We start from the raw sequence: 26,799 nt of genomic DNA, 5'->3' as shown, positions 1-26,799 counted from the left end.
ATTTATTTACTATTGTTCTATTTATTTCTATTGTATTCTATTTATTTATATTGTATTCTATTTATTTATATTGTATTCTATTTATTACTATTGTTCTATTTATTTATATTGTATTCAATTTATTTCTATTTTATTCTAATTATTTCTATTGCTCTATTTATTTCTATTGTATTCTATTTATTTCTATTGTTCTATTTATTTTTATTGTATTCTATTTATTTCTATTGCTCTATTTATTTCTATTGTATTCTATTTATTTCTATTGTTCTATTTATTTCTATTGTATTCTATTTATTTCTATTGTTCTATTTATTTATATTGTATTCTATTTATTTCTATTGTTCTATTTATTTATATTGTATTCTATTACTATTGTTCTATTTATTTATATTGTATTCTATTTATTTATATTGCATTCTATTTATTTCTATTGTATTCTATTTATTTCTATTGTTCTATTTATTTCTATTGTATTCTATTTATTTCTATTGTTCTATTTATTTCTATTGTATTCTATTTATTACTATTATTCTATTTATTTATATTGTTCTATTTATTTCTATTGTATTCTATTTATTTATATTGTGTTCTATTTATTTCTATTGTTCTATTTATTTCTATTGTATTCTATTTATTTCTATTGTTCTATTTATTTCTATTGTATTCTATTTATTTCTATTGTGTTCTATTTATTTCTATTGTATTCTATTTGTTTCTATTGTTCTATTTATTTCTATTGTATTCTATTTATTTCTATTGTATTCTATTTATTTCTATTGTATTCTACTTATTTCTATTGTTCTATTTATTTTTATTGTATTCTATTTATTTCTATTGTGTTCTATTTATTTCTATTGTGTTCTATTTATTTCTATTGTATTCTATTTATTTCTATTGTATTCTACTTATTTCTATTGTTCTATTTATTTTTATTGTATTCTATTTATTTCTATTGTGTTCTATTTATTTCTACTGTATTCTATTTATTTCTATTGTGTTCTATTTATTTCTATTGTATTCTATTTATTTCTATTGTGTTCTATTTATTTCTATTGTTCTATGTATTTCTATTGTATTCTATTTATATCTATTGTATTCTATTTATTTCTATTGTATTCTATTTATTTATATTGTATTCTATTTATTTATATTGTATTCTATTTATTTCTATTGTGTTCTATTTATTTCTATTGTTCTATTTATTTCTATTGTATTCTATTTATTTATATTGTTCTATTTATTTCTATTGTATTCTATTTATTTATATTGTGTTCTATTTATTTCTATTGTTCTATTTTTTTCTATTGTTCTATTTATTTCTATTGTATTATTTATTTATATTGTATTCTATTTATTACTATTGTTCTATTTATTTCTATTGTATTCTATGTATTCATATTGTATTCTATTTATTACTATTGTTCTATTTATTTCTATTGTTCTATTTATTTCTATTGTATTCTATTTATTACTATTGTTCTATTTATTTATATTGTATTCTATTTATTTATATTGTATTCTATTTATTTCTATTGTATTCTATTTATTACTATTGTTCTATTTATTTCTATTGTATTCTATTTATTACTATTGTTCTATTTATTTCTATTGTATTCTATTTATTACTTTTGTTCTATTTATTTATATTGTTCTATTTATTTCTATTGTATTCTATTTATTTCTATTGTTCTATTTATTTCTATTGTTCTATGTATTTATATTGTATTCTATTTATTTATATTGTATTCTATTTATTTCTATTGTATTCCATTTATTACTATTGTTCTATTTATTTATATTGTATTCTATTTATTTCTATTGTATTCTATTTCTTTCTTTTGTGTTCAATTTATTTCTATTGTATTCTATTTATTTATATTGTATTCTATTTATTTATATTGTATTCTATTTATTACTATTGTTCTATTTATTTCTATTGTTCTATTTATTTCTATTGTATTCTATTTATTACTATTGTTCTATTTATTTATATTGTATTCTATTTATTTATATTGTATTCTATTTATTTATATTGTATTCTATTTATTACTATTGTTCTATTTATTTCTATTGTATTCTATTTATTACTTTTGTTCTATTTATTTCTATTGTTCTATTTATTTCTATTGTATTCTATTTATTTCTATTGTTCTATTTATTTATTTATATTGTATTCTATTTATTTATATTGTATTCTATTTATTTATATTTGTTTATTTATATTGTATTCTATGTATTTATATTCTATTTATTTCTATTGTTCTATTTATTCCTATTGTATTCTATTTATTTCTATTCTATTTATTTCTATTTTTCTATTTATTTCTATTGTTCTATTTATTTCTATTGTATTATATTTATTTCTATTTGTATTCTATTTATTTCTATTGTGTTCTATTTATTTCTATTGTTCTATTTATTTCTATTGTTCTATTTATTTCTATTGTGTTCTATTTATTTATATTGTATTCTATTTATTTATATTGTATTCTATTTATTACTATTGTTCTATTTATTTATATTGTATTCAATTTATTTCTATTTTATTCTAATTATTTCTATTGCTCTATTTATTTCTATTGTATTCTATTTATTTCTATTGTTCTATTTATTTTTATTGTATTCTATTTATTTCTATTGCTCTATTTATTTCTATTGTATTCTATTTATTTCTATTGTTCTATTTATTTCTATTGTATTCTATTTATTTCTATTGTTCTATTTATTTATATTGTATTCTATTTATTTCTATTGTTCTATTTATTTATATTGTATTCTATTACTATTGTTCTATTTATTTATATTGTATTCTATTTATTTATATTGCATTCTATTTATTTCTATTGTATTCTATTTATTTCTATTGTTCTATTTATTTCTATTGTATTCTATTTATTTATATTGTTCTATTTATTTCTATTGTATTCTATTTATTACTATTATTCTATTTATTTCTATTGTTCTATTTATTTCTATTGTATTCTATTTATTTATATTGTGTTCTATTTATTTCTATTGTTCTATTTATTTCTATTGTATTCTATTTATTTCTATTGTTCTATTTATTTCTATTGTATTCTATTTATTTCTATTGTGTTCTATTTATTTCTATTGTATTCTATTTATTTCTATTGTTCTATTTATTTTTATTGTATTCTATTTATTTCTATTGCTCTATTTATTTCTATTGTATTCTATTTATTTCTATTGTTCTATTTATTTCTATTGTATTCTATTTATTTCTATTGTTCTATTTATTTATATTGTATTCTATTTATTTCTATTGTTCTATTTATTTATATTGTATTCTATTACTATTGTTCTATTTATTTATATTGTATTCTATTTATTTATATTGCATTCTATTTATTTCTATTGTATTCTATTTATTTCTATTGTTCTATTTATTTCTATTGTATTCTATTTATTTCTATTGTTCTATTTATTTCTATTGTATTCTATTTATTACTATTATTCTATTTATTTCTATTGTTCTATTTATTTCTATTGTATTCTATTTATTTATATTGTGTTCTATTTATTTCTATTGTTCTATTTATTTCTATTGTATTCTATTTATTTCTATTGTTCTATTTATTTCTATTGTATTCTATTTATTTCTATTGTGTTCTATTTATTTCTATTGTATTCTATTTGTTTCTATTGTTCTATTTATTTCTATTGTATTCTATTTATTTCTATTGTATTCTATTTATTTCTATTGTATTCTACTTATTTCTATTGTTCTATTTATTTTTATTGTATTCTATTTATTTCTATTGTGTTCTATTTATTTCTACTGTATTCTATTTATTTCTATTGTGTTCTATTTATTTCTATTGTATTCTATTTATTTCTATTGTGTTCTATTTATTTCTATTGTTCTATGTATTTCTATTGTATTCTATTTATATCTATTGTATTCTATTTATTTCTATTGTATTCTATTTATTTATATTGTATTCTATTTATTTATATTGTATTCTATTTATTTCTATTGTGTTCTATTTATTTCTATTGTTCTATTTATTTCTATTGTATTCTATTTATTTATATTGTTCTATTTATTTCTATTGTATTCTATTTATTTATATTGTGTTCTATTTATTTCTATTGTTCTATTTTTTTCTATTGTTCTATTTATTTCTATTGTATTATTTATTTATATTGTATTCTATTTATTACTATTGTTCTATTTATTTCTATTGTATTCTATGTATTCATATTGTATTCTATTTATTACTATTGTTCTATTTATTTCTATTGTTCTATTTATTTCTATTGTATTCTATTTATTACTATTGTTCTATTTATTTATATTGTATTCTATTTATTTATATTGTATTCTATTTATTTCTATTGTATTCTATTTATTACTATTGTTCTATTTATTTCTATTGTATTCTATTTATTACTATTGTTCTATTTATTTCTATTGTATTCTATTTATTACTTTTGTTCTATTTATTTATATTGTTCTATTTATTTCTATTGTATTCTATTTATTTCTATTGTTCTATTTATTTCTATTGTTCTATGTATTTATATTGTATTCTATTTATTTATATTGTATTCTATTTATTTCTATTGTATTCCATTTATTACTATTGTTCTATTTATTTATATTGTATTCTATTTATTTCTATTGTATTCTATTTCTTTCTTTTGTGTTCAATTTATTTCTATTGTATTCTATTTATTTATATTGTATTCTATTTATTTATATTGTATTCTATTTATTACTATTGTTCTATTTATTTCTATTGTTCTATTTATTTCTATTGTATTCTATTTATTACTATTGTTCTATTTATTTATATTGTATTCTATTTATTTATATTGTATTCTATTTATTTATATTGTATTCTATTTATTACTATTGTTCTATTTATTTCTATTGTATTCTATTTATTACTTTTGTTCTATTTATTTCTATTGTTCTATTTATTTCTATTGTATTCTATTTATTTCTATTGTTCTATTTATTTATTTATATTGTATTCTATTTATTTATATTGTATTCTATTTATTTATATTTGTTTATTTATATTGTATTCTATGTATTTATATTCTATTTATTTCTATTGTTCTATTTATTCCTATTGTATTCTATTTATTTCTATTCTATTTATTTCTATTTTTCTATTTATTTCTATTGTTCTATTTATTTCTATTGTATTATATTTATTTCTATTTGTATTCTATTTATTTCTATTGTGTTCTATTTATTTCTATTGTTCTATTTATTTCTATTGTTCTATTTATTTCTATTGTGTTCTATTTATTGCTATTGTATTCTATTTATTTCTATTGTTCTATTTATTTCTATTGTTCTATTTATTTCTATTGTATTATATTTATTGCTATTGTATTCTATTTATTTATATTGTTCTATTTATTTATATTGTTCTATTTATTTATATTGTATTCTATTTATATATATATTGTATTCTATTTATTTCTATTGTTCTATTTATTTATATTGTATTCTTTTTATTTCTATTGTTCTATGTATTTATATTGTATTCTATTTATTTCTATTCAGGATTTCTTTCATGTTTCAGGTAGAGCATACATTTTTAAACAACTTTCCAATGTACTTCATTTTTGCTTTATTCTCTTGGTATCCTTTATTGAAGCAGCAGCAATACACTACTGGGGTCTTGCTGAAGCCAATGAAAATAGGCATATATGTGCAGCCACCATACCTAGGTATGCTTTTCAACAAAGAATACCTAGAGAGCTAAGCAAATGAGATAAAAGAGCATACCATTTGAAATATCTTTCCAATTTACGTCTATCTCAATCATGAAAAAATAATTTGGGGTTTCCTGTCCATTTTACAGATGATTTGTAATATGAGCAAAATGAATGCACCAATACCACTTTTGAAAATATTTGGTGCTCTATATATGTATTAGTCACTTTAAAATGTTTTGGCTAAACAGTGCAACATCTTGTAATACAAGACTGAGTGCAAAATAATAAACCATGCAATATCAACTGCGAACAACTTGCAATCTAGCCCAAAATATGGTGATCAGATAAAGAGGAAATAGATCAATAAAACAGAAACTTATACTGCAAAAGCATTAGTTAAACAAAGAAAAACATCAAATTGGATAAACTAGGTCTAAATGTCTTTATATTTGAGACAAACCTTCTTTATTATACAATGATAATTTGCATTGAAATTGCTTTGACTGTGTGTGTTAGAGACATTACTAAACCAAAAGCTTGGGGAGCCGATAGGGACACTAGTGTTGCCACCTTTTGTCCAGATGATTGGACACTTTTTAAATGGGGGGTGTGGCTTGGAGTGTGGTTACCAGGTGAGGCTTGGGCGTGGCTTCACACAACCTCAACGTTATTGTCCCTTAAAATTATAATTTTATCATAAAATATACAGTCTGGGGATTGGTAAAAATGTTTTACTTATATGTACCCTGAGCTGGAAAGGACCCTAAAAAGTTAAAGGGTCCATCACAGGTAATCCCAGAGATAAAAAGTATATTAATAATATATATATAACTGTGTTGGTTATGCACACCTGGGGAATGGGTAATAATCACTTTATTACCCATTCCCCAGTTTTGCATAACCAACACAGCTATATTATTAAACTTTTTATCTCTGCGACTACTTTGTATCTAAGCCTCTGCAGGCTGCCCCTTATTTCAGTTCTTTTGACAGTCTTGCATTTTAGCCAATCAGTGCCCTCTCATAAGTAACTCCACGGGCATGAGCACAATGTTATTCATATAACACACATGAACTAACCCCCTCTAGCTGTGAAAAACTGCCAAATGCATTCAGATAAGAGGCAGCCTTCAAAGGCTTAGAAATTAGCATATGAGCCTACCTAGGGTTAGCTTTCAACTAAGAATACCAAGAGAACAAAGCAAATTTGATGATAAAAGTAAATTGGAAAGTTTTTTAAAATAAAATGCCCTATCTGAATCTTAAAAGTTTAATTTTGATTAGACTGCCCCTTTAACTGCCTTACTAAATACTGCATTTTATTAATTTCTCTTTATAAACACAAAACTACCCCCCCCCCCCACACACACACACACACACACTAAAGATTTCATTAAAGAGATTCTGTGCTTAAAATGTTTCTATCACTGATATGAAAGAGCAATGATGTAGCATGAGAAATAGCAGCAAGTGCACATCAGCCAATAAGCAGTGGCAGCCAATGAGCATTAGTAAAAAAGTACACAACTCATACTGCCGTATTAGTATCAGTTTATACTTAAACAGCTTTTACTTCCCATTTTTCAGGAGAAAAAAAATAAAACATTTCAACATGCTTATAGGCTTCTTCTCTTTCATATGAATGATAGAAAATATCAGTACAATCACATTATTAAAGGGACAGTATACTGTAAAATTGTCTCCCCTTTAACTTGTCCCCTATTATCTATTTTACCTGCTGGAGTGTATTCAAGTGTTTACATATATTTCCTTTACCTTTATGTCACCATTACAAATAGCTGATTTTGCCTTGACATCCCCACCTATACTGACATTTTAAACACTTAAATATGGGCTATAGAAAAGCTGTGTAAACATATCCTGCAGAAGAAATTACACTCCCATTTCAAGAAGGGGGGGGGGAGGAGAGCTAAGTAATAAACATTAATTTTCAATTGTTCTCTCAAAGTATTGGGCTTTTGTATATAGACAGATATAAGATAAGGACACATCTATGTGTATAGAAAGTTAAACAATAAGGATTCTGATCTCCCTACAAGGTCAGCCCATTTAAAGGGTTATGATTTAAAAGAACAAAAACTGCTATTTCATATACAAAACAAACCTAAATGAATTTCTCATTTTATACTCTACTGCTGGTATAACAAATTAATGGAAACGCTGTCCCTTTTTTCATTGCACTAACTTGGCATCTTGGTTTTCAGGTTAGGGTTATGCTAACAAGAATGCAACATTTGTGGCTTGAGGTTCTAAAATGACAAATGACGCTTACCACGGCCACAGCATCTGAGCCCAAAACCTCCTCAGCTGTCAAAATGGTATAATAGGCAACATTAGCCAACAGGTAACCAATGGTAACAACAGTGAGGGAAATTATCACCGTCAGAGGGATGTTCCTATTGAAAAACAAACATTGCAGCTTTGTGATTAATACATATTATGTTTTATATATCGGGCAAGAAACAATATCAGGATCAATATGACGCAGAGGAATTTGTGTCATTAACAGAGGTGATTAAGGCTTTCAGTACATTGTTATTTGTAATTTTGGTGTTTGTGGGAGTAATCATAGTTTTTTTTTAACTATATCCCACATCTTAAAGTGACAGTAAAGCTTTAATGTTCTGTTAACCATTAGTTCCTGGCAATAGGTGGTGGTGGTGGAACTCCTGGAGAAGGATTCATGCTATAATATTATTATATCAAAAGACTAAAATCCTCCTGTGTAAGGCTGTGCCATTCTCATAAAATATTATATGGTGTAAACTTCTATAGCAGCTGCTGATATCTCTCCCATAGGGAAGGCTGAGAGCTCTCTGATTGGCTGCATGCCCTCAGCCACATAAGAGAAAAAAATACTTCATACTGTAGGCGGACTTTGAATTATGTGAACACATGCCATACTGGGAAGCTAAAATCATATTTCTTTTTTAAAGGTACAGTATAGTCAATATTAAACCTTCATGCTTTGGGAATAGAGCATACATTTTTAAATAACTTTCCAATTTACTTCTTTTATCCAATTTGCTTAGTTCTTTTGGAATCATTTGTCGAAAAGCATACCTATGTATCCTCTGTAGCAGAAATACACTACTGAGAGCTAGCTGCTGATTGGTGACTGCACAAATATTCCTCTTGTTATTAGCTCACTAGATGTGTTTAAATACCTCCCAGTAGGTCACTGCTTCTCCTCCAACAAAGGATACCAAGAGAATGAAGCACATTTGATAATAGAAGTATATTGGAAAGTTGTTTAAAATTGTATGCTTTATCTGAATCACGAAAGACAAAAAATTGGGGTTTGATGTCCCTTTTTGTTTTGCACTCAAACTCTTATATATATCATGTAAATACTTCAATGTTATAAATATGTTTACAGTCCCTTTAAACTGCCTACATTTTTAAGGAGATATTAATTAGACCCCATTTTGTACATGATAATATCCCATCAAATCCTCAATAATTTATAAGTGAAGAGCAACCTACCTCTCTGGATTTATAATTTCTTCAGTAACAAAGGTAATATAAAACCTGCAATAAAAAGTGATAAAATTCAGTATTGATGAAAGTTTTGAAAATTGGATCAATAAGGAGCATCTATGGTCATTGTTAATATAAGGTCAGTAGGTGTATGTAAGTTACTAGTTAAAAGCATATGCATGTGATCTCTGGCTAGCTTATTCTAGGTATCCAACCCAAATGTTTTCCTGACAACAGAGGTTTTTAAATGTCACCTTTCCAAAGGGTAAAAATGAAAGTGACAAATGTCTATGTAACATATGAAAGATCACGGTTCAACTCCTTCAGTGATGAGGATGACACCTTTTCTCCTACCCCATCTTCAGCTACATGGAGAAACCCCTGTGAGATCACCATGACATCACCATGACATCACCATGAGTGTGTGTAATAACAGACATCCTTGTATCTGATGGTGTGGATAAGGGAGGGCTTTAAAAGTCTGAAGATTACCTATAGCAGCCATCTTTAAACTAGGCCCTCCAGAGGTTTTGGAACTACATCTCTCATGATGCGCAGCCAGCATATCAGCTGGCTGAGCATCATGGGAAATATAGTTCCAAAACCTCTGGAGGGTCTAGTTTGAGGATGTCTGACCAATAGGGACAAGAGGGGAGTTTGTTCATTCAAATGTGGGGGTCTCATAACTCAGTAAGAAGCAGTGAATTTATGTAAAAATGATAATATTCTGTAGCAACATTTAGAGTGTTGTTTTCCCTTCAGGGAGTGGATCATCAACGGAGCTCCTATCCCACCCTGTTAGTGCTAGAGAAACAAGTGATTCCTTATTGGACAGACAGACTTCCCCTGCCCTAATACAAGAGCATTTTGCACCTTTTATTAAAGGGACAGTCTAGTCAAAATTAAACTTTCATTATTCAGATAGGATTTGAGAAAAAAAAAGAGAAAAAAACACAGAGGCGCCCAATGGCCTAGTACCATCAACACAATCAGGATATGTATGAGAATAAAGGGCTACTCAAAAACTAATAGCGCCAGATAGGTGCAGACTGGGACCTCACAGTTGTCCAGCTAACTGTATTAGAACAACCAGGTATCAGCAGTGGAGTCCCAACAAAAGATATCAGTGTTCCCCTTCGAGTAATCGTTCCTTATAGCTACTCCACTGACCAGATGGATCTGGGGATTAGATAAGGGAGTGAATTGGAATTATTCTATCCCCCTTCGATTCCATTTTGCTTGTAATCGATCCTCATCCAAGAGCTCACCCCCCTAGGAAAGGAGCGTATATATATATATATATATATATATATGCATACCAGTTGAAAGGTTCCCTCCTTACCAATATCCCAAGAGAGGTTAATGTGTATTTATCATCTAAATTTCATCTTAATGTTCTAGCTGGCCCAATAGTGGCCAGACATTGAGATACTCTAGCAATTTAATTATACTATAACAAAAATTGAGGTTCTGTTACCATTTACATGTTTATTGATGTCATAATTGGTTGTTGCCTTTGAGAAAGCAGTTATGTGCGTTAATCTAATTAATCAAGATCTCTATACCAATCCTGTTTATGTGTATTTGAGACAGTTATTGCTTTTAAGACTGTATTACTGTGGTTCCTTTCTCTTAGTCTCAGGTTCCCATGCAGGTATGGGCACTTTCAATACCTTGAGTGTTCCTAGATGAATACAAAACGGAACCAACATGGCCCAGCACGGTATGGTTCAAAGGAGCAAGTAATGTGAAAAAACTCACTCACTTATTCCAAAGCACCTCCAGGAGCAATAGAAACAGGCTGGAGCTTCTCAGCCACCCAGCTGACTGGTCCCAGGTGGTAAGCAGGTTATACAGCAATAACAGGATGTAAAATATAAAGTGCAATTTAAACAGCAGCAAGTGTATAGTATAAAATAAACTATAATAAAAGCAACGCATAAGGGTTGTTTCTTCAATATCAGGATATGAAGGAATGATCGACTCCTCTTGAAAAACATAATTTATGTAAGAACTTACCTGATAAATTCATTTCTTTCATATTAGCAAGAGTCCATGAGCTAGTGACGTATGGGATATACATTCCTACCAGGAGGGGCAAAGTTTCCCAAACCTTAAAATGCCTATAAATACACCCCTCACCACACCCACAATTCAGTTTAACGAATAGCCAAGAAGTGGGGTGATAAGAAAAAAGTGCGAAAGCATATAAAATAAGGAATTGGAATAATTGTGCTTTATACAAAAAAATCATAACCACCACAAAAAAGGACGGGCCTCATGGACTCTTGCTAATATGAAAGAAATGAATTTATCAGGTAAGTTCTTACATAAATTATGTTTTCTTTCATGTAATTAGCAAGAGTCCATGAGCTAGTGACGTATGGGATAATGACTACCCAAGATGTGGATCTTTCCACGCAAGAGTCACTAGAGAGGGAGGGATAAAATAAAGACAGCCAATTCCTGCTGAAAATAATCCACACCCAAAATAAAGTTTAATGAAAAACATAAACAGAAGATTCAAACTGAAACCGCTGCCTGAAGTACTTTTCTACCAAAAACTGCTTCAGAAGAAGAAAATACATCAAAATGGTAGAATTTAGTAAAAGTATGCAAAGAGGACCAAGTTGCTGCTTTGCAAATCTGATCAACCGAAGCTTCATTCCTAAACGCCCAGGAAGTAGAAACTGACCTAGTAGAATGAGCTGTAATCCTTTGAGGTGGAGTTTTACCCGACTCGACATAGGCATGATGAATTAAAGATTTCAACCAAGATGCCAAAGAAATGGCAGAAGCTTTCTGGCCTTTTCTAGAACCGGAAAAGATAACAAATAGACTAGAAGTCTTTCGGAAAGACTTAGTAGCTTCAACATAATATTTCAAAGCTCTAACAACATCCAAAGAATGCAACGATTTCTCCTTAGAATTCTTAGGATTAGGACATAATGAAGGAACCACAATTTCTCTACTAATGTTGTTGGAATTCACAACCTTAGGTAAAAATTCAAAAGAAGTTCGCAACACCGCCTTATCCTGATGAAAAATCAGAAAAGGAGACTCACAAGAAAGAGCAGATAATTCAGAGACTCTTCTGGCAGAAGAGATCGCCAAAAGGAACAAAACTTTCCAAGAAAGTAATTTAATGTCCAATGAATGCATAGGTTCAAACGGAGGAGCTTGAAGAGCCCCCAGAACCAAATTCAAACTCCAAGGAGGAGAAATTGACTTAATGACAGGTTTTATATGAACCAAAGCTTGTACAAAACAATGAATATCAGGAAGATTAGCAATCTTTCTGTGAAAAAGAACAGAAAGAGCAGAGATTTGTCCTTTCAAAGAACTTGCGGATAAACCTTTATCTAAACCATCCTGAAGAAACTGTAAAATTCTCGGAATTCTAAAAGAATGCCAAGAAAAATGATGAGAAAGACACCAAGAAATATAAGTCTTCCAGACTCTATAATACATCTCTCTGGATACAGATTTACGAGCCTGTAACATAGTATTAATCACAGAGTCAGAGAAACCTCTTTGACCAAGAATCAAGCGTTCAATCTCCATACCTTTAAATTTAAGGATTTGAGATCCTGATGGAAAAAAGGACCTTGCGACAGAAGGTCTGGTCTTAGCGGAAGAGTCCACGGATGGCAAGAGGCCATCCGGACAAGATCCGCATACCAAAACCTGTGAGGCCATGCCGGAGCTACCAGCAGAACAAACAAGCATTCCTTCAGAATCTTGGAGATTACTCTTGGAAGAAGAACTAGAGGCGGAAAGATATAGGCAGGATGATACTTCCAAGGAAGCGATAATGCATCCACTGCTTCCGCCTGTTTCTTGTTTAGATGAGACGCCATCAGATCTATTTCTGGAAGCTCCCACATTTGAACAATCTGAAGAAATACCTCTGGGTGAAGAGACCATTCGCCCGGATGCAACGTTTGGCGACTGAGATAATCCGCTTCCCAATTGTCTATACCTGGGATATGAACCGCAGAGATTAGACAGGAGCTGGATTCCGCCCAAACCAGAATTCGAGATACTTCTTTCATAGCCAGAGGACTGTGAGTCCCTCCTTGATGATTGATGTATGCCCCAGTTGTGACATTGTCTGTCTGAAAACAAATGAACGATTCTCTCTTCAGAAGAGGCCAAGACTGAAGAGCTCTGAAAATTGCACGGAGTTCCAAAATATTGATCAGTAATCTCACCTCCTGAGATTCCCAAACTCCTTGTGCCGTCAGAGATCCCCACACAGCTCCCCAACCTGTGAGACTTGCATCTGTTGAAATTACAGTCCAGGTCGGTAGAACAAAAGAAGCCCCCTGAATTAAACGATGGTGATCTGTCCACCACGTTAGAGAGTGTCGTACAAACGGTTTTAAAGATATTAATTGAGATATCTTTGTGTAATCCCTGCACCATTGATTCAGCATACAGAGCTGAAGAGGTCGCATGTGAAAACGAGCAAAGGGGATCGCGTCCGATGCAGCAGTCATAAGACCTAGAATTTCCATGCATAAGGCTACCGAAGGGAATGATTGTGACTGAAGGTTTCGACAAGCTGAAATCAATTTTAGACGTCTCTTGTCTGTCAAAGACAGAGTCATGGACACTGAATCTATCTGGAAACCCAGAAAGGTTACCCTTGTCTGAGGAATCAATGAACTTTTTAGTGAATTGATCCTCCAACCATGATCTTGAAGAAACAACACAAGTCGATTCGTATGAGATTCTGCTAAATGTAAAGACTGAGCAAGTACCAAGATATCGTCCAAATAAGGAAATACCACAATACCCTGTTCTCTGATTACAGACAGAAGGGCACCGAGAACCTTTGTAAAAATTCTTGGAGCTGTAGCTAGGCCAAACTGCAGAGCCACAAACTGGTAATGCTTGTCCAGAAAAGAGAATCTCAGGAACTGATAATGATCTGGATGAATCGGAATATGCAGATATGCATCCTGTAAATCTATTGTGGACATATAATGCCCTTGCTGAACAAAAGGCAAGATAGTCCTTACAGTTACCATTTTGAACGTTGGTATCCTTACATAACGATTCAATATTTTTAGATCCAGAACTGGTCTGAAGGAATTCTCCTTCTTTGGTACAATGAAGAGATTTGAATAAAACCCCATCCCCTGTTCCAGAACTGGAACTGGCATAATTACTCCAGCCAACTCTAGATCTGAAACACATTTCAGAAATGCTTGAGCTTTCACTGGATTTACTGGGACACGGGAAAGAAAAAATCTCTTTGCAGGAGGTCTTATCTTGAAACCAATTCTGTACCCTTCTGAAACAATGTTCTGAATCCAAAGATTGTGAACAGAATTGATCCAAATTTCTTTGAAAAAACGTAACCTGCCCCCTACCAGCTGAGCTGGAATGAGGGCCGCACCTTCATGTGGACTTAGAAGCTGGCTTTGCTTTTCTAGAAGGCTTGGATTTATTCCAGACTGGAGATGGTTTCCAAACTGAAACTGCTCCTGAGGATGAAGGATCAGGCTTTTGTTCTTTGTTGAAACGAAAGGAACAAAAACGATTATTAGCCCTGTTTTTACCCTTAGATTTTTTATCCTGTGGTAAAAAAGTTCCTTTCCCACCAGTAACAGTTGAGATAATAGAATCCAACTGAGAACCAAATAATTTGTTACCCTGGAAAGAAATGGAAAGTAGAGTTGATTTAGAAGCCATATCAGCATTCCAAGTTTTAAGCCATAAAGCTCTTCTAGCTAAAATAGCTAGAGACGTAAACCTGACATCAACTCTGATAATATCAAAAATGGCATCACAGATAAAATTATTAGCATGTTGAAGAAGAATAATAATATTATGAGAATCATGATCTGTTACTTGTTGCGCTAAAGTTTCCAACCAAAAAGTTGAAGCTGCAGCAACATCAGCCAATGATATAGCAGGTCTAAGAAGATTACCTGAACACAGATAAGCTTTTCTTAGAAAGGATTCAATTTTCCTATCTAAAGGATCCTTAAACGAAGTACCATCTGACGTAGGAATAGTAGTACGTTTAGCAAGGGTAGAAATAGCCCGATCAACTTTAGGGATTTTGTCCCAAAATTCTAATCTGTCAGACGGCACAGAATATAATTGCTTAAAACGTTTAGAAGGAGTAAATGAATTACCCAAATTATTCCATTCTCTGGAAATTACTTCAGAAATAGCACCAGGAACAGGAAAAACTTCTGGAATAACCACAGGAGATTTAAAGACCTTATCTAAACGTTTAGATTTAGTATCAAGAGGACCAGAATCCTCAATTTCTAAAGCAATTAGTACTTCTTTAAGTAAAGAACGAATAAATTCCATTTTAAATAAAAATGAAGATTTATCAGCATCAATCTCTGAGACAGAATCCTCTGAACCAGAAGAGTCAGTAGAATCAGAATGATGATGTTCATTTAAAAATTCATCTGTATAAAGAGAAGTTTTAAAAGATTTTTTATGTTTACTAGAAGGAGGAATAACAGACATAGCCTTCTTGATGGATTCAGAAACAAAATCTCTTATGTTATCAGGAACATTCTGAACATTAGATGTTGATGGAACTGCAACAGGTAATGGTACATTACTAAAGGAAATATTATCTGCATTAACAAGTTTGTCATGACAATTAATACAAACAACAGCTGGAGGAATAGCTACCAAAAGTTTACAGCAGATACACTTAGCTTTGGTAGTTCCAGCACCAGACAGCGATTTTCCTGAAGTATCTTCTGACTCAGATGCAACGTGAGACATCTTGCAATATGTAAGAGAAAAAACAACATATAAAGCAAAATTGATCAAATTCCTTAAATGACAGTTTCAGGAATGGGAAAAAATGCCAGTGAACAAGCTTCTAGCAACCAGAAGCAATAAATAATGAGACTTAAATAATGTGGAGACAAAATGACGCCACGTACGGAACGCCGACATTTTTTTGCGCAAAAGAAAGTAAAAAATGACGCAATTTCCGGCGACACGTATGACGCCGGAAACAGAAAAGATTTTTTGCGCCAAAAAAGTCAGTGCCAAGAATGACGCAATAAAATGAAGCATTTTCAGCCCCCGCGAGCCTAACAGCCCACAGGGAAAAAAGTCAAATCTTTAAGGTAAGAAAAATATTTGATTCAAATGCATTATCCCAAATATGAAACTGACTGTCTGAAAATAAGGAATGTTGAACATACTGAGTCAAGGCAAATAAATGTTTGAATACATATATTTAGAACTTTATTAAAAAAGTGCCCAACCATAGCTTAGAGTGTCACAGAAAATAAGACTTACTTACCCCAGGACACTCATCTACATGTTTGTAGAAAGCCAAACCAGTACTGAAACGAAAATCAGCAGAGGTAATGGTATATTTATAAGAGTATATCGTCGATCTGAAAAGAGAGGTAAGAGATGAATCTCTACGACCGATAACAGAGAACCTATGAAATAGACCCCGTAGAAGGAGATCATTGAATTCAAACAGGCAATACTCTCCTCACATCCCTCTGACATTCACTGCATGCTGAGAGGAAAACCAGGCTCCAACCTGCTGCGGAGCGCATATCAACGTAGAATCTAGCACAAACTTACTTCACCACCTCCATAGGAGGCAAAGTTTGTAAAAACTGAATTGTGGGTGTGGTGAGGGGTGTATTTATAGGCATTTTAAGGTTTGGGAAACTTTGCCCCTCCTGGTAGGAATGTATATCCCATACGTCACTAGCTCATGGACTCTTGCTAATTACATGAAAGAAATATAAAACGACACTTTTATTGTTCAATTCTTAAAAACATTTGGAAGCTCCAGAGAAGTAACACATAGCAGGCGCAGCACCAGGGCTTACGCGTTTCGGCTGGTTAGCCATAATCATAGCCTATTAGTGCTGTGCCTTGCAATTAGTTTTAAAACACATGGAAAATTCTAATTTTACTGTGCAAGAGTAGCAATTAAAATAAAAAACGCCCACTATGGGTTATACAACAGTTTATCGTGTCACTAAATCCTGGACAATGTGTAGAAACCTCCTGTCCATACTAGTGCTCTAGCTATCGATGCACCTAGACAAACATATTTTAAGCACCAAACTAAATAAATTAAATGAAAACATATATATGTTCATATATGCATAATTAAATTAAATTAGTATATGGGAAGAGGAGGGGAAATATTAATGAGTGAATAGATGAGTGAAAAGTAACCTATGTGTAGCTAATTATAGATACAATGTATAACAATAAGAGCAAAATGAAATAAAGTAAGGAAAGATAATCCTGGGAGTGTACTACTCCCAATAATTAATCATGTCATATTTTGAGTTGAGACCTTTGGGTATTCTGGTGTCAAGCTTGAACATCCAGCAAACCTCCCTCATTGCTAGAAGCTGGTCCAAATTTCCACCTCTGTTTGGCAGTGCAACTTTTTCTATGGCACACCATCTGAAAGTATTCAGAGTTTGCCATTGAAATGCTGCACCAACAGTGTGGTTGCTTTTCCCACATTGAAAGTGGATAGGTGCTCCCTTATTCTGGATTTCATATCCCTGGATGTGAGACCTACGTACTGCAAATTGCATTGTGTGCAGGTAATGAGATATATTACATTACTAGCAGTGCAATTAAGGCATGTCTGTATGTCAAAGCTTTGGCCAGTGACAGAAGAGACACAGTTCTTAGTAATTTTGTACATAGTCACACGGCTTACAGCGACTGCTGCCACACTTGTACATGCCGAGATGCCTCAGTCAGGAACTAGTGCTACTCTTAATCTGCTTAAGTTCCGTGGGGGCCAGAATGCCACCAAGAGTTCAACTTTTCTTATAAGAACATCTTATACCCGTAACCACGGTCTCCACCAATCGGTCGTCTGCTGCTAGAAGGGGAAAGTGTTTTCTAACTATCCCACATATCTGCTGTTATTGTGCACTGAACTCAGTGACAAAGTGCACCCCTTGTGATTTCTTGGGTACCGTTGTGCCTCTATCACATAATCTTCTCTATTCATAACAACAACTGCTCCGCCCTTATCTGCGGAGCGTATCAGTACTTGGTGGTTGTTCTTTAGTTATACCAGGACTTCTTTTTGTTTGTGTGAGATTGTGCTTTTTTTTATTAACCTCATTCTGGAGTTTGGCTACATCTGCTTCTATCCTATTTTAAGGTGCTTCCTCGACTATGTATAGGATAGAATTTAGATTTCTCAGGCAATACCCTTTTGCATGGCAACAGCAGCCATCCGAAGCAAATTAGATTTGCTGTTGCTAAGGGGCAATTTACTCGAATTAAAAGGAACTGTACTAATCAAGTTGACTTTGAAAGAGAAGCGAATTTCCTGACCGACAGATTGAGGGAGAGAAAATACCCTAAACATGATATACTAAGAGCTATAAAGGCAGTGGAACTCACTAAACGAGAGGTACTTTTACAAGACCTGTACAGGACAACGGTACCCAAGAAATCACAAGGGGTGCACTTTGTCACTGAGTTCAGTGCACAATAACAGCAGATATGTGGGATAGTTAGAAAACACTTTCCCCTTCTAGCGGCAGACGACCGATTGGTGGAGACCGTGGATATGAGTATAAGATGTTCTTATAAGAAAAGTCGAACTCTTGGTGGCATTCTGGTCCCCACGGAACTTAAGCAGATTAAGAGCAGCAACAGTTCCTGGCTGAGGCATGTCGGCATGTACAAGTGTGGCAGCAGTCGCTGTAAGCCGTGTGACTATGTACAAATTACTAAGAACTTTGTCTCTTCTGTCACTGGCCAAAGCTTTGACATACAGACATGCCTTAATTGCACTGCTAGTAATGTAATATATCTCATTACCTGCACACAATGCAATTTACAGTACGTAGGTCTCACATCCAGGGATATGAAATCCAGAATAAGGGAGCACCTATCCACTTTCAATGTGGGAAAAGCATCCACACCATTGGTGCAGCATTTCAATGGCAAATATGAAGGCACTCTGAATACTTTCAGATGGTGTGCCATTGAAATAGTTGCACTGTCAAACAAAGGTGGGAATTTGTGCAAGGTGGGGGTGGGGAGCGCTCAAAATGAGCTGTGAGTTGGACTGTGATTCTTAACTGTTCCTTAAATTCCTTAAAATCTTCTCAAAAATCCTATATAAATGTGTAAATAAATTAATGTGCCAGTGTTGTTCTACAAAGTGTTTACTTCGTGTTAAAATTATTTGTAGTTATTCCCCTAATCGGCAATTATAAAGTTGCCTGATGTAACAATATATATTGTTTCAAAATTAATTTAAAGTGAAGTGTATATATATATATGTGCGTTTATAATTTTTTCCATCCACATCAGATGCTATTGATATTACTCCTATTCTTATTGTTTCTGGTGTTCTATATTTCTTAAAACTTCTATCCGTGATGTGTGCCCAATATTGTAAATATACTAATAAGTGAATAAGAAAATTAAACAGTTGTTTGGAAAAAAAAAAACATTTACTTAAAACATGTTTATAAAAAACAGGTACTGCTAATATAGGCAATTCATAAGATGTTCCGTATCAATATAATTGAAGCATATACATTAGAGCATGTCCATATCCTATGAAAAATGTAATTTTAAAAACTTGATAGTGTTCAATGAATTCAGATATTGTGATCCTTTAGTGATATATCTGATAGGATATTCCTAAGTTGTGGCCACAACTAGTCCTTAAATTAAAAAGTCCCAATGGTAAAAAATAAATTATCAGCTAGACTCCCCCTAACCGGACCTCCGATATCCCTTACCTCCGTGATATTATGTAATTTTTCGTGATGCCGTGGGTGCTGGGAAGAGTGAGAATGTGGACCAGCTTCTAGCAAAGAGGGAGGTTTGCTGGATATTCAATCTGGACACCAGAATACCCAAAGGTCTCAACTCAAAATATGACATAATTAATTATTGGGAGTACAGTAGTACACTCCCGGGATTATCTTTCCTTACTTTATTTCATTTTGCTCTTATTGTTATACATTGTATCTATAATTAGCTACACATAGGTTACTTTTTACTCATCTATTAACTCATTAATATTTCCCCTCCTCCTCCCATATACCAATTTAATTTAATTATGCATATATGAACATATATATGTTTTCATTTAATTTATTTAGTTTGGTGTTTAAAATATGTGTGTCTAGGTGCATCGATAGCTAGAGCACTAGTATGGACAGGAGGTTTCTACACGTTGTCCAGGATTTAGTGACACGTTAAACTGTCGTATAACCATACATACTCATTTGTATAACAGAGATAAAAGTGTTTTAAAACTAATTGCAAGGCACAGCACTAATAGGCTATGATTATGGCTAACCAGCCGAAACGCGTAAGCCCTGGTGCTGCGCCTGCTATGTGTTACTTCTCTGGAGCTTCCAAATGTTTTTAAGAATTGAACAATAAAAGTGTTGTTTTATATTTTCAAGAGGAGTCGATCATTCCTTCATATCCTGATTTTGTATCCAGCTGATCGTATTCCCTACACAGAGCTCCGTGTATCACCTGTGTGGTACGTCTAACCCCTCCCATCGATGCCGACATTGCCCTGAGCGTGTGTGTACATTGCAAGCGGAGGATCCAAACAGCTAAGATGCTGACTTAGTGAGAGGAAGGCATACGGGTCGTGGACCTTGGATTGTGGAGCCTCTCTACACTGTAGCATATAGTTACAGCAAACAGGACAATTGGGAGTCTGGAGTGGGGTAAGCACAAGGAATACCCTTTATTGATGGGGAGTGTGTTTTAGCGTTACAACAGGGCACTAAGTGTGTGCATCCACAGACCATTGAATTGCCGTACTATTTATCCCTCAACTTTTATTTGTATGACTGTTTCTTCAATAGCCTGAAGAAACAGCCATTATGTGGCTGAGAAACGCGTTGCTTTTATTAAAGTTTATTTTATACTATACACTTGCTGCTGTTTAGATTGCACTTTATATTTTACATCCTGTTATTGCTGTGTAACCTGCTTACCACCTGGGACCAGTCAGCTGGGCGGCTGAGAAGCTCCAGCCTGCTTCTATTGCTCCTAGAGGTGCTTTGGAATAAGTGAGTGAGTTTTTTTTCACATTACTTGCCCCTTTGAACCATACTGTGCTGGGGCATGTTGGCTTCATTTTGTATTCATCTAGGAACACACTGATATCTTTTGTTGGGACTCTACTGCTGATACCTGGTTGTTCTAATACAGTTAGCTGGACAACTGTGAGGTCCCAGTCTGCCTGCTTGCCTATCTGGTGCTATTAGTTTGTGAGTAGTCCTTTAATCTCATACATATCCTGATTGTGTTGACTAGGCCATTAGGCGCCTCTGTGTTTTTTCTCTTTCTAGATTGCTTGCATAACTAGGACCTTGACCTTCCTATGACAGAGAGCTGTCCTGACTCCCCTTGGAGCACTTTTTGGACTTTGTTATGAACACTTGTTTTTTTAATGGTTTGGTGAATTTTTTTTGATTTTTATATATATTTTTTCCTTTTATTTTTGACATTGTATATTTGTGAAGAGCGCTCCCTAGAGGAAATTTGTGTTAGCACTCTTTCTTCTTTTTTATTCAGATAGGACTTGTAATTTTAATCCACTTTCCAATTTACTTTTATCATCAAATTTGCTTTGTTTTCTTGGCATTCTTAGTTGAAACTAAGCCTAGGTAGGCTCATATGCTAATTTCTAAGCCCTTGAGAGCTGCTTTTTATCACATGCTTTTACAATTGCTTTTCACAACAAGAGACTAAAAGTACACGTGGGCCATATAGATAACATTGTGTTAACGCCTGTGGAGTTATTTAAGGGTTAGCACAACACAATACTAAATGCAAGTCAATAGATAATAAACAGTCACAGTCATGTGATCAGGGGGCTGACAGAAGGTTCTTAGATACAAGGTAATCACAGAGGTAAAAAAGTATATTAATATAACTGTGTTGGTTATGCAAAACTGAGGAATGGGTAATAAAGAGATTATCTATCTTTTAAAACAATAAAAATGATATTGTAGACTGTCCCTTTAAGTCACACCCCCTCTAATTTTCAGGTAATCACAGAGGTAGTAATAGTCACCTGCCCCAGTTATGTACTTTAAGCCCCTATTCCCCAATAAAACACAGTGAAGTGTTAGACCCCAGATTGCAATAAGGGGTCTCATGTAGTCGCCATTCATAGGGGATTACAATAAAAATAAGAGGATTGAAGATCACAATCATTTAGAAAAATGTATCAAATAATTTATCTACAAAAATCCTCATTGACTTTAAGGCTAAATTTTGTAGAGAAATCATTAGATAAATCTATTTCTAAACTATCAACTCCAATGTTTGTTAAAACTTAGCTCCTTTTCTATGAGTGCATACTGAGGTAGGCTGCAAACGTGCACATGTGCTGAACACTATAACAAACTTATATCAGACACATTCACACTCCTGGACTTACCTCCATATGCTGTCAATGAAAAGAGTAAATTTCAGGCACATATTTAGAGAAAGAGGTTAATAGGAAAGTTTTTTTTTTAACTATTTGCTCTTTCTGAATCATAAAACGTTTTACTTTTCACACTAATGTCCCTTTAAATAATTAAATTATTATGAACAGTGATATCTTAGCCATTTATTTCAATATTGAAACTCCTGCTTCAAAGTTATCAATGATTGCAAATCTCTTTAGATATTTAGGCTGAGCTCAATACGAAGCTTTATATGAGCTGGGTGCAATATTTATTCCAAGGCAAACATAGGATTAACCATTGTATAAAATTCTTACTTACCAACCACCAAAGGCAAACATGCCAGAGTAGAAAGCTAAGGGGATTTTGTCCAAAGCCAATGAGCTTGTATCAAATGCATTCTGGAAGTTTTCATTATGTCCTACAATAAAGTAAACAAGACAATGACATTGTTTTGCTTATTGGTATATGATAATATCATGTGTGTCTCTCAATGGTTAATAAGGCACTAGTCAGACAGCTAGCCTAACGCTTTGTATTAAACCTCTATAAGACCTCCCTGGGCAGGTGTAACAGCAATAGGTCTCCAGTTATATTATACATGTTAGCAGGAAGGTTGGATATTATGGTGCCTTATCAGTCAAAATGAAACAAATATCTGTTAAGGGGAGCAACAATTTTAAGCAACTTTCTAATTTACTCCTATTATCAAATGTTCTTCGTTCTCTAGGTGTCTTTATTTGAAAAGCAGGGACGAAAGCTTTGGACCTGGACCATTTTAGGTTCAGCACCTGGCTAGTGCTTGCTGATTAGTGGGTAAATGGTAGCCACCAATCAGCAAGCGCTATCCAGGGTGCTGAACCAAACATGGGCCGGCTCCTAAACTTTCATTCCTGCTTTTCAAATAAAGATATCAAGAGAACGAAGAAAAATTGATAATAGGAGTAAATTAGAAAGTTGCTTAAAATTGCTGCTCTATCTGAATCGTAAAAGAAAAAAAAATGGGTTTAGTGTCCCTTTAAACAATACATAATAACCTTATAAAGTTGTTGCACACAAATGCCACCATGCCCTATATGTATTTCAGGAACTAAAGTAAAATAAGTAGGATGCTAGAATTAATCAACTCAAGTATCCTCTAACCCACCAATATGTTAGAGGAGGATGTTGGATGCTATGATACAAAATATCAGAACAAAAAAAGAAAAATAAATCATCCTACAACACCCCACTAGGGAGACAGAGAGTTAGCCCAATCAAAACATATTAAATCCTGAGATATAGTGGTCCAATTCACAAAAATAGTGTCAACCCGTGTTCTATTTTTAATACAAATATTTTTTAATACTTAGTAAAGGTTATGTTTTAGTAATAATCTCATATTAAAATATAAAATAACACATTATATACAGTCCCTGTACCTGAGCAAATGTACAAGTAGCCCTCTAATAATATGCACAAGAGGAAGACACTCAAATAGGCAATTGTCCCCACTATTGTTGGAGACACAAATAAAAAAAGGTGCCTATCTACAAATTCTATGATTTACGACCGGGGAAATTGACAGCTCCAGCTCATGAGCGATTGGCTCTGCATTAGCAGTGGGCAGGATTGAAAACGTCCACAAGTGAGCAATGATAAATGAGGGCAGCAAATTAGGACTTCTGTTTCTTAACTCTCGGCTGCAGGCTTGCTCGTGGGAACCTGCAACCGATTGAGCTACAAAGCTCATATATTTTATGCCTCTTCCTCCTCTATTTTATTTGGTACCGTTTCAAAATAGGTTTTATTTGCTTAGGCTCTTGTTTTTGATTCTGAATTTACAAGATTTTTAGACCTGCAAAGAGGCCATGTAAATCTTGGGCAATGAGCAACAATATGATGTGTATTAAAAAAAGAAGCAGTCACAGACAAATTAGAAAAGTGATACATTGTATTTGTGATGACCTATTGACGATGGGCCAGCTCCTAAGCATACGTCCCTGCTTTTCAACAAAAGATACCAGGAGAACGAAGAACATTTGATAATAGAAGTAAATTAAAAAGCTGTTATAAAATTGCATGCTCTATCTTAATTGTGAAAGAAAAATGTTGTGTTTCATATCCCTTTAACTAGAAAAATATTAACTCTATGACCACATATTTATACCTCTTTTTACACTGGTAAAACTAATGATAGGTTTCATATCATCCAGAAAAAAAATGCATAGTGCCCAAATAATGCACCTGGATCAGGTACCAGAATAAATCTTTATTAAAGGGATTGTCTTTCTCTACAGTGTAATCTATGATTTATTTGAAAATTACTCAGTTAATCCAGAAAAACATTGGAGGCATATGGGGTTTATCATTGTGAATAAGGGTTTGCAGATAAAGTAACATTAAAGGGACAGTCAACCCAAATTTTCAAATAGGTAATTCCTATAAACTTGCTAATGATTCTTATTTTGCACTATAGCCTAATTTAGTAGCCTTACTCGTTTTTAAGCATTAGTACTTACTTTTTTCTCTTGTGGCTGTTTAAAATGCCCGCCTGCCCCCTCCCATATTTCGTCATCAGGATCTTCATTGTCCAGCTCTAACTACTAATTCTCGTCCGTCCACACTCCCGTGTTTTGCGCATGCGCAGTGCACCGCTAACGCTATAGGAGGAAGGTAAAGTTCCCTTTTAAAACCTTCCCCCTACAGCGTTAGCTCATATATGTATACATTGTAAATATTTTCCCATGAGGGGCTGGTGTCTCAAAAAATGTACATATAAAAAGACTGTGCACAATTTGATAATATAAATAAACTTAAGCATTTTTTTTAAATTGCATGCTTTATCTGAAGCATCAAAGGTGCCCCTTTAATTAATTAATGAAAATGAACTAACATTTTAATATACATTCATTATTTGTATTACAGGTAGCCCTCATTTTACGCCGGGGTTAGGTTCCAGAAGGAATGGTTGTAAATCAAAACCGTTGTACATTGAAACCCAGTTTATAATGTAAGTCACTGGGAAGTGAGGGAGATAGGTTCCAGGCCCCTCTCAAAATTGTCATAAGTAACACTTAATACATTATTTTTAAAGCTTTGAAATGAAGACTTTAAATGCTAGACAGCAATATAAACCTAATAAAATAATCACACAACACAAAATATATAATTAAACTAAGTTAAATTAACAAAAACATTTGCTGAACCGCATTATAAACCTAATAAAATAATCACACAACACAGACTTCACTTGCATTTTTCTGCAAACAGTTTTTTCTATGCATTCCAATCTGGACTGAGTTATAGACAGGAAGATCTTGCTCCTTTGAAATCTGCTCGATAGCTCAGGTCTGGTTAAACTGATAAATTTCAGCTTGCTTGGCTTTGCTGCAACACAAGCAGACAGCTCCACCTACTGGCTATTTTAATAAATGCACTGCTTCTCAATGCTTTTCAATAGCAGTCACATGACTGGAAAAAAAGGTTGTTATTCTGAAACGGTGTTAATTGAACCGTTGTAAAACGAGGGCCACCTGTATTTCCCTTTGCTGTAAAAAAATGCTTATCCCATCCTTTTAGAACTCCTCTAAAGCTATCACTAACTTACCACAATCAAGGGAGATAAGATAAAAATACCCACCTGTACAGAGGTTTGCAAATAATTAATAAAGTGATAGTTTAAAATATTGTTATTCATTTATTGTGTAGGCAGATATTTTGCAATTCAGCACTTAAATGTGTGTGTGTCTAACTCTTTAAAGTCAGTAAACTCAAAATTAAAATTTATGATTCAGAACATACAATTTTTTTTTTAATAATCTTTTATTGAAGTTATTGTGAGACACAACAGATAATACATGACATTGTCCCTTCAAAACAAATTGTAAACATACAAGTTATCAGAAGTTAAATATAAACCAATAGGTACAAGAACTGTAGGTCAGTAAAATATTTCTGTAATGAATATGTAATTCACATGTCTCATGATCTTAGTAGTAAGTAATAGAGGTAAAAATATATATTGAGAGAAGAATCTACGCCTAGATTTAGAGTTCTGCGTTAGCCGTCAAAACCAGCGTTAAGGGCTCCTAATGCTGGTTTTGGCCGCCCGCTGGTATTTAGAGTCAGTCAGGAAAGGTTCTAACGCTCACTTTCCAGCCGC

The 26,799-nt window shown here is 32.6% G+C and overlaps 1 protein-coding gene across 1 annotated transcript in view; it reads right to left on the bottom strand.

The window, feature by feature from the left end:
• The window catches only part of LOC128664237 (cystine/glutamate transporter), a 170,310-nt gene that overhangs the window by 86,941 nt on the left and 56,570 nt on the right, over nt 1–26,799 (bottom strand). The window contains exons 5-7 of the mRNA XM_053719028.1: nt 22,977–23,076; nt 9,208–9,252; nt 7,994–8,117 (exon numbers count right to left, since the gene is read on the bottom strand). Of these exons, the coding sequence (XP_053575003.1) occupies nt 7,994–8,117; nt 9,208–9,252; nt 22,977–23,076 (269 nt within the window). The remainder of the gene's footprint in view (nt 1–7,993; nt 8,118–9,207; nt 9,253–22,976; nt 23,077–26,799) is intronic.

Source organism: Bombina bombina, chromosome 6 (genome assembly GCF_027579735.1).
Source record: "Bombina bombina isolate aBomBom1 chromosome 6, aBomBom1.pri, whole genome shotgun sequence".
Lineage (NCBI taxonomy): Eukaryota > Metazoa > Chordata > Amphibia > Anura > Bombinatoridae > Bombina > Bombina bombina.
This window is presented reverse-complemented; position numbering and strand designations above follow the sequence as displayed.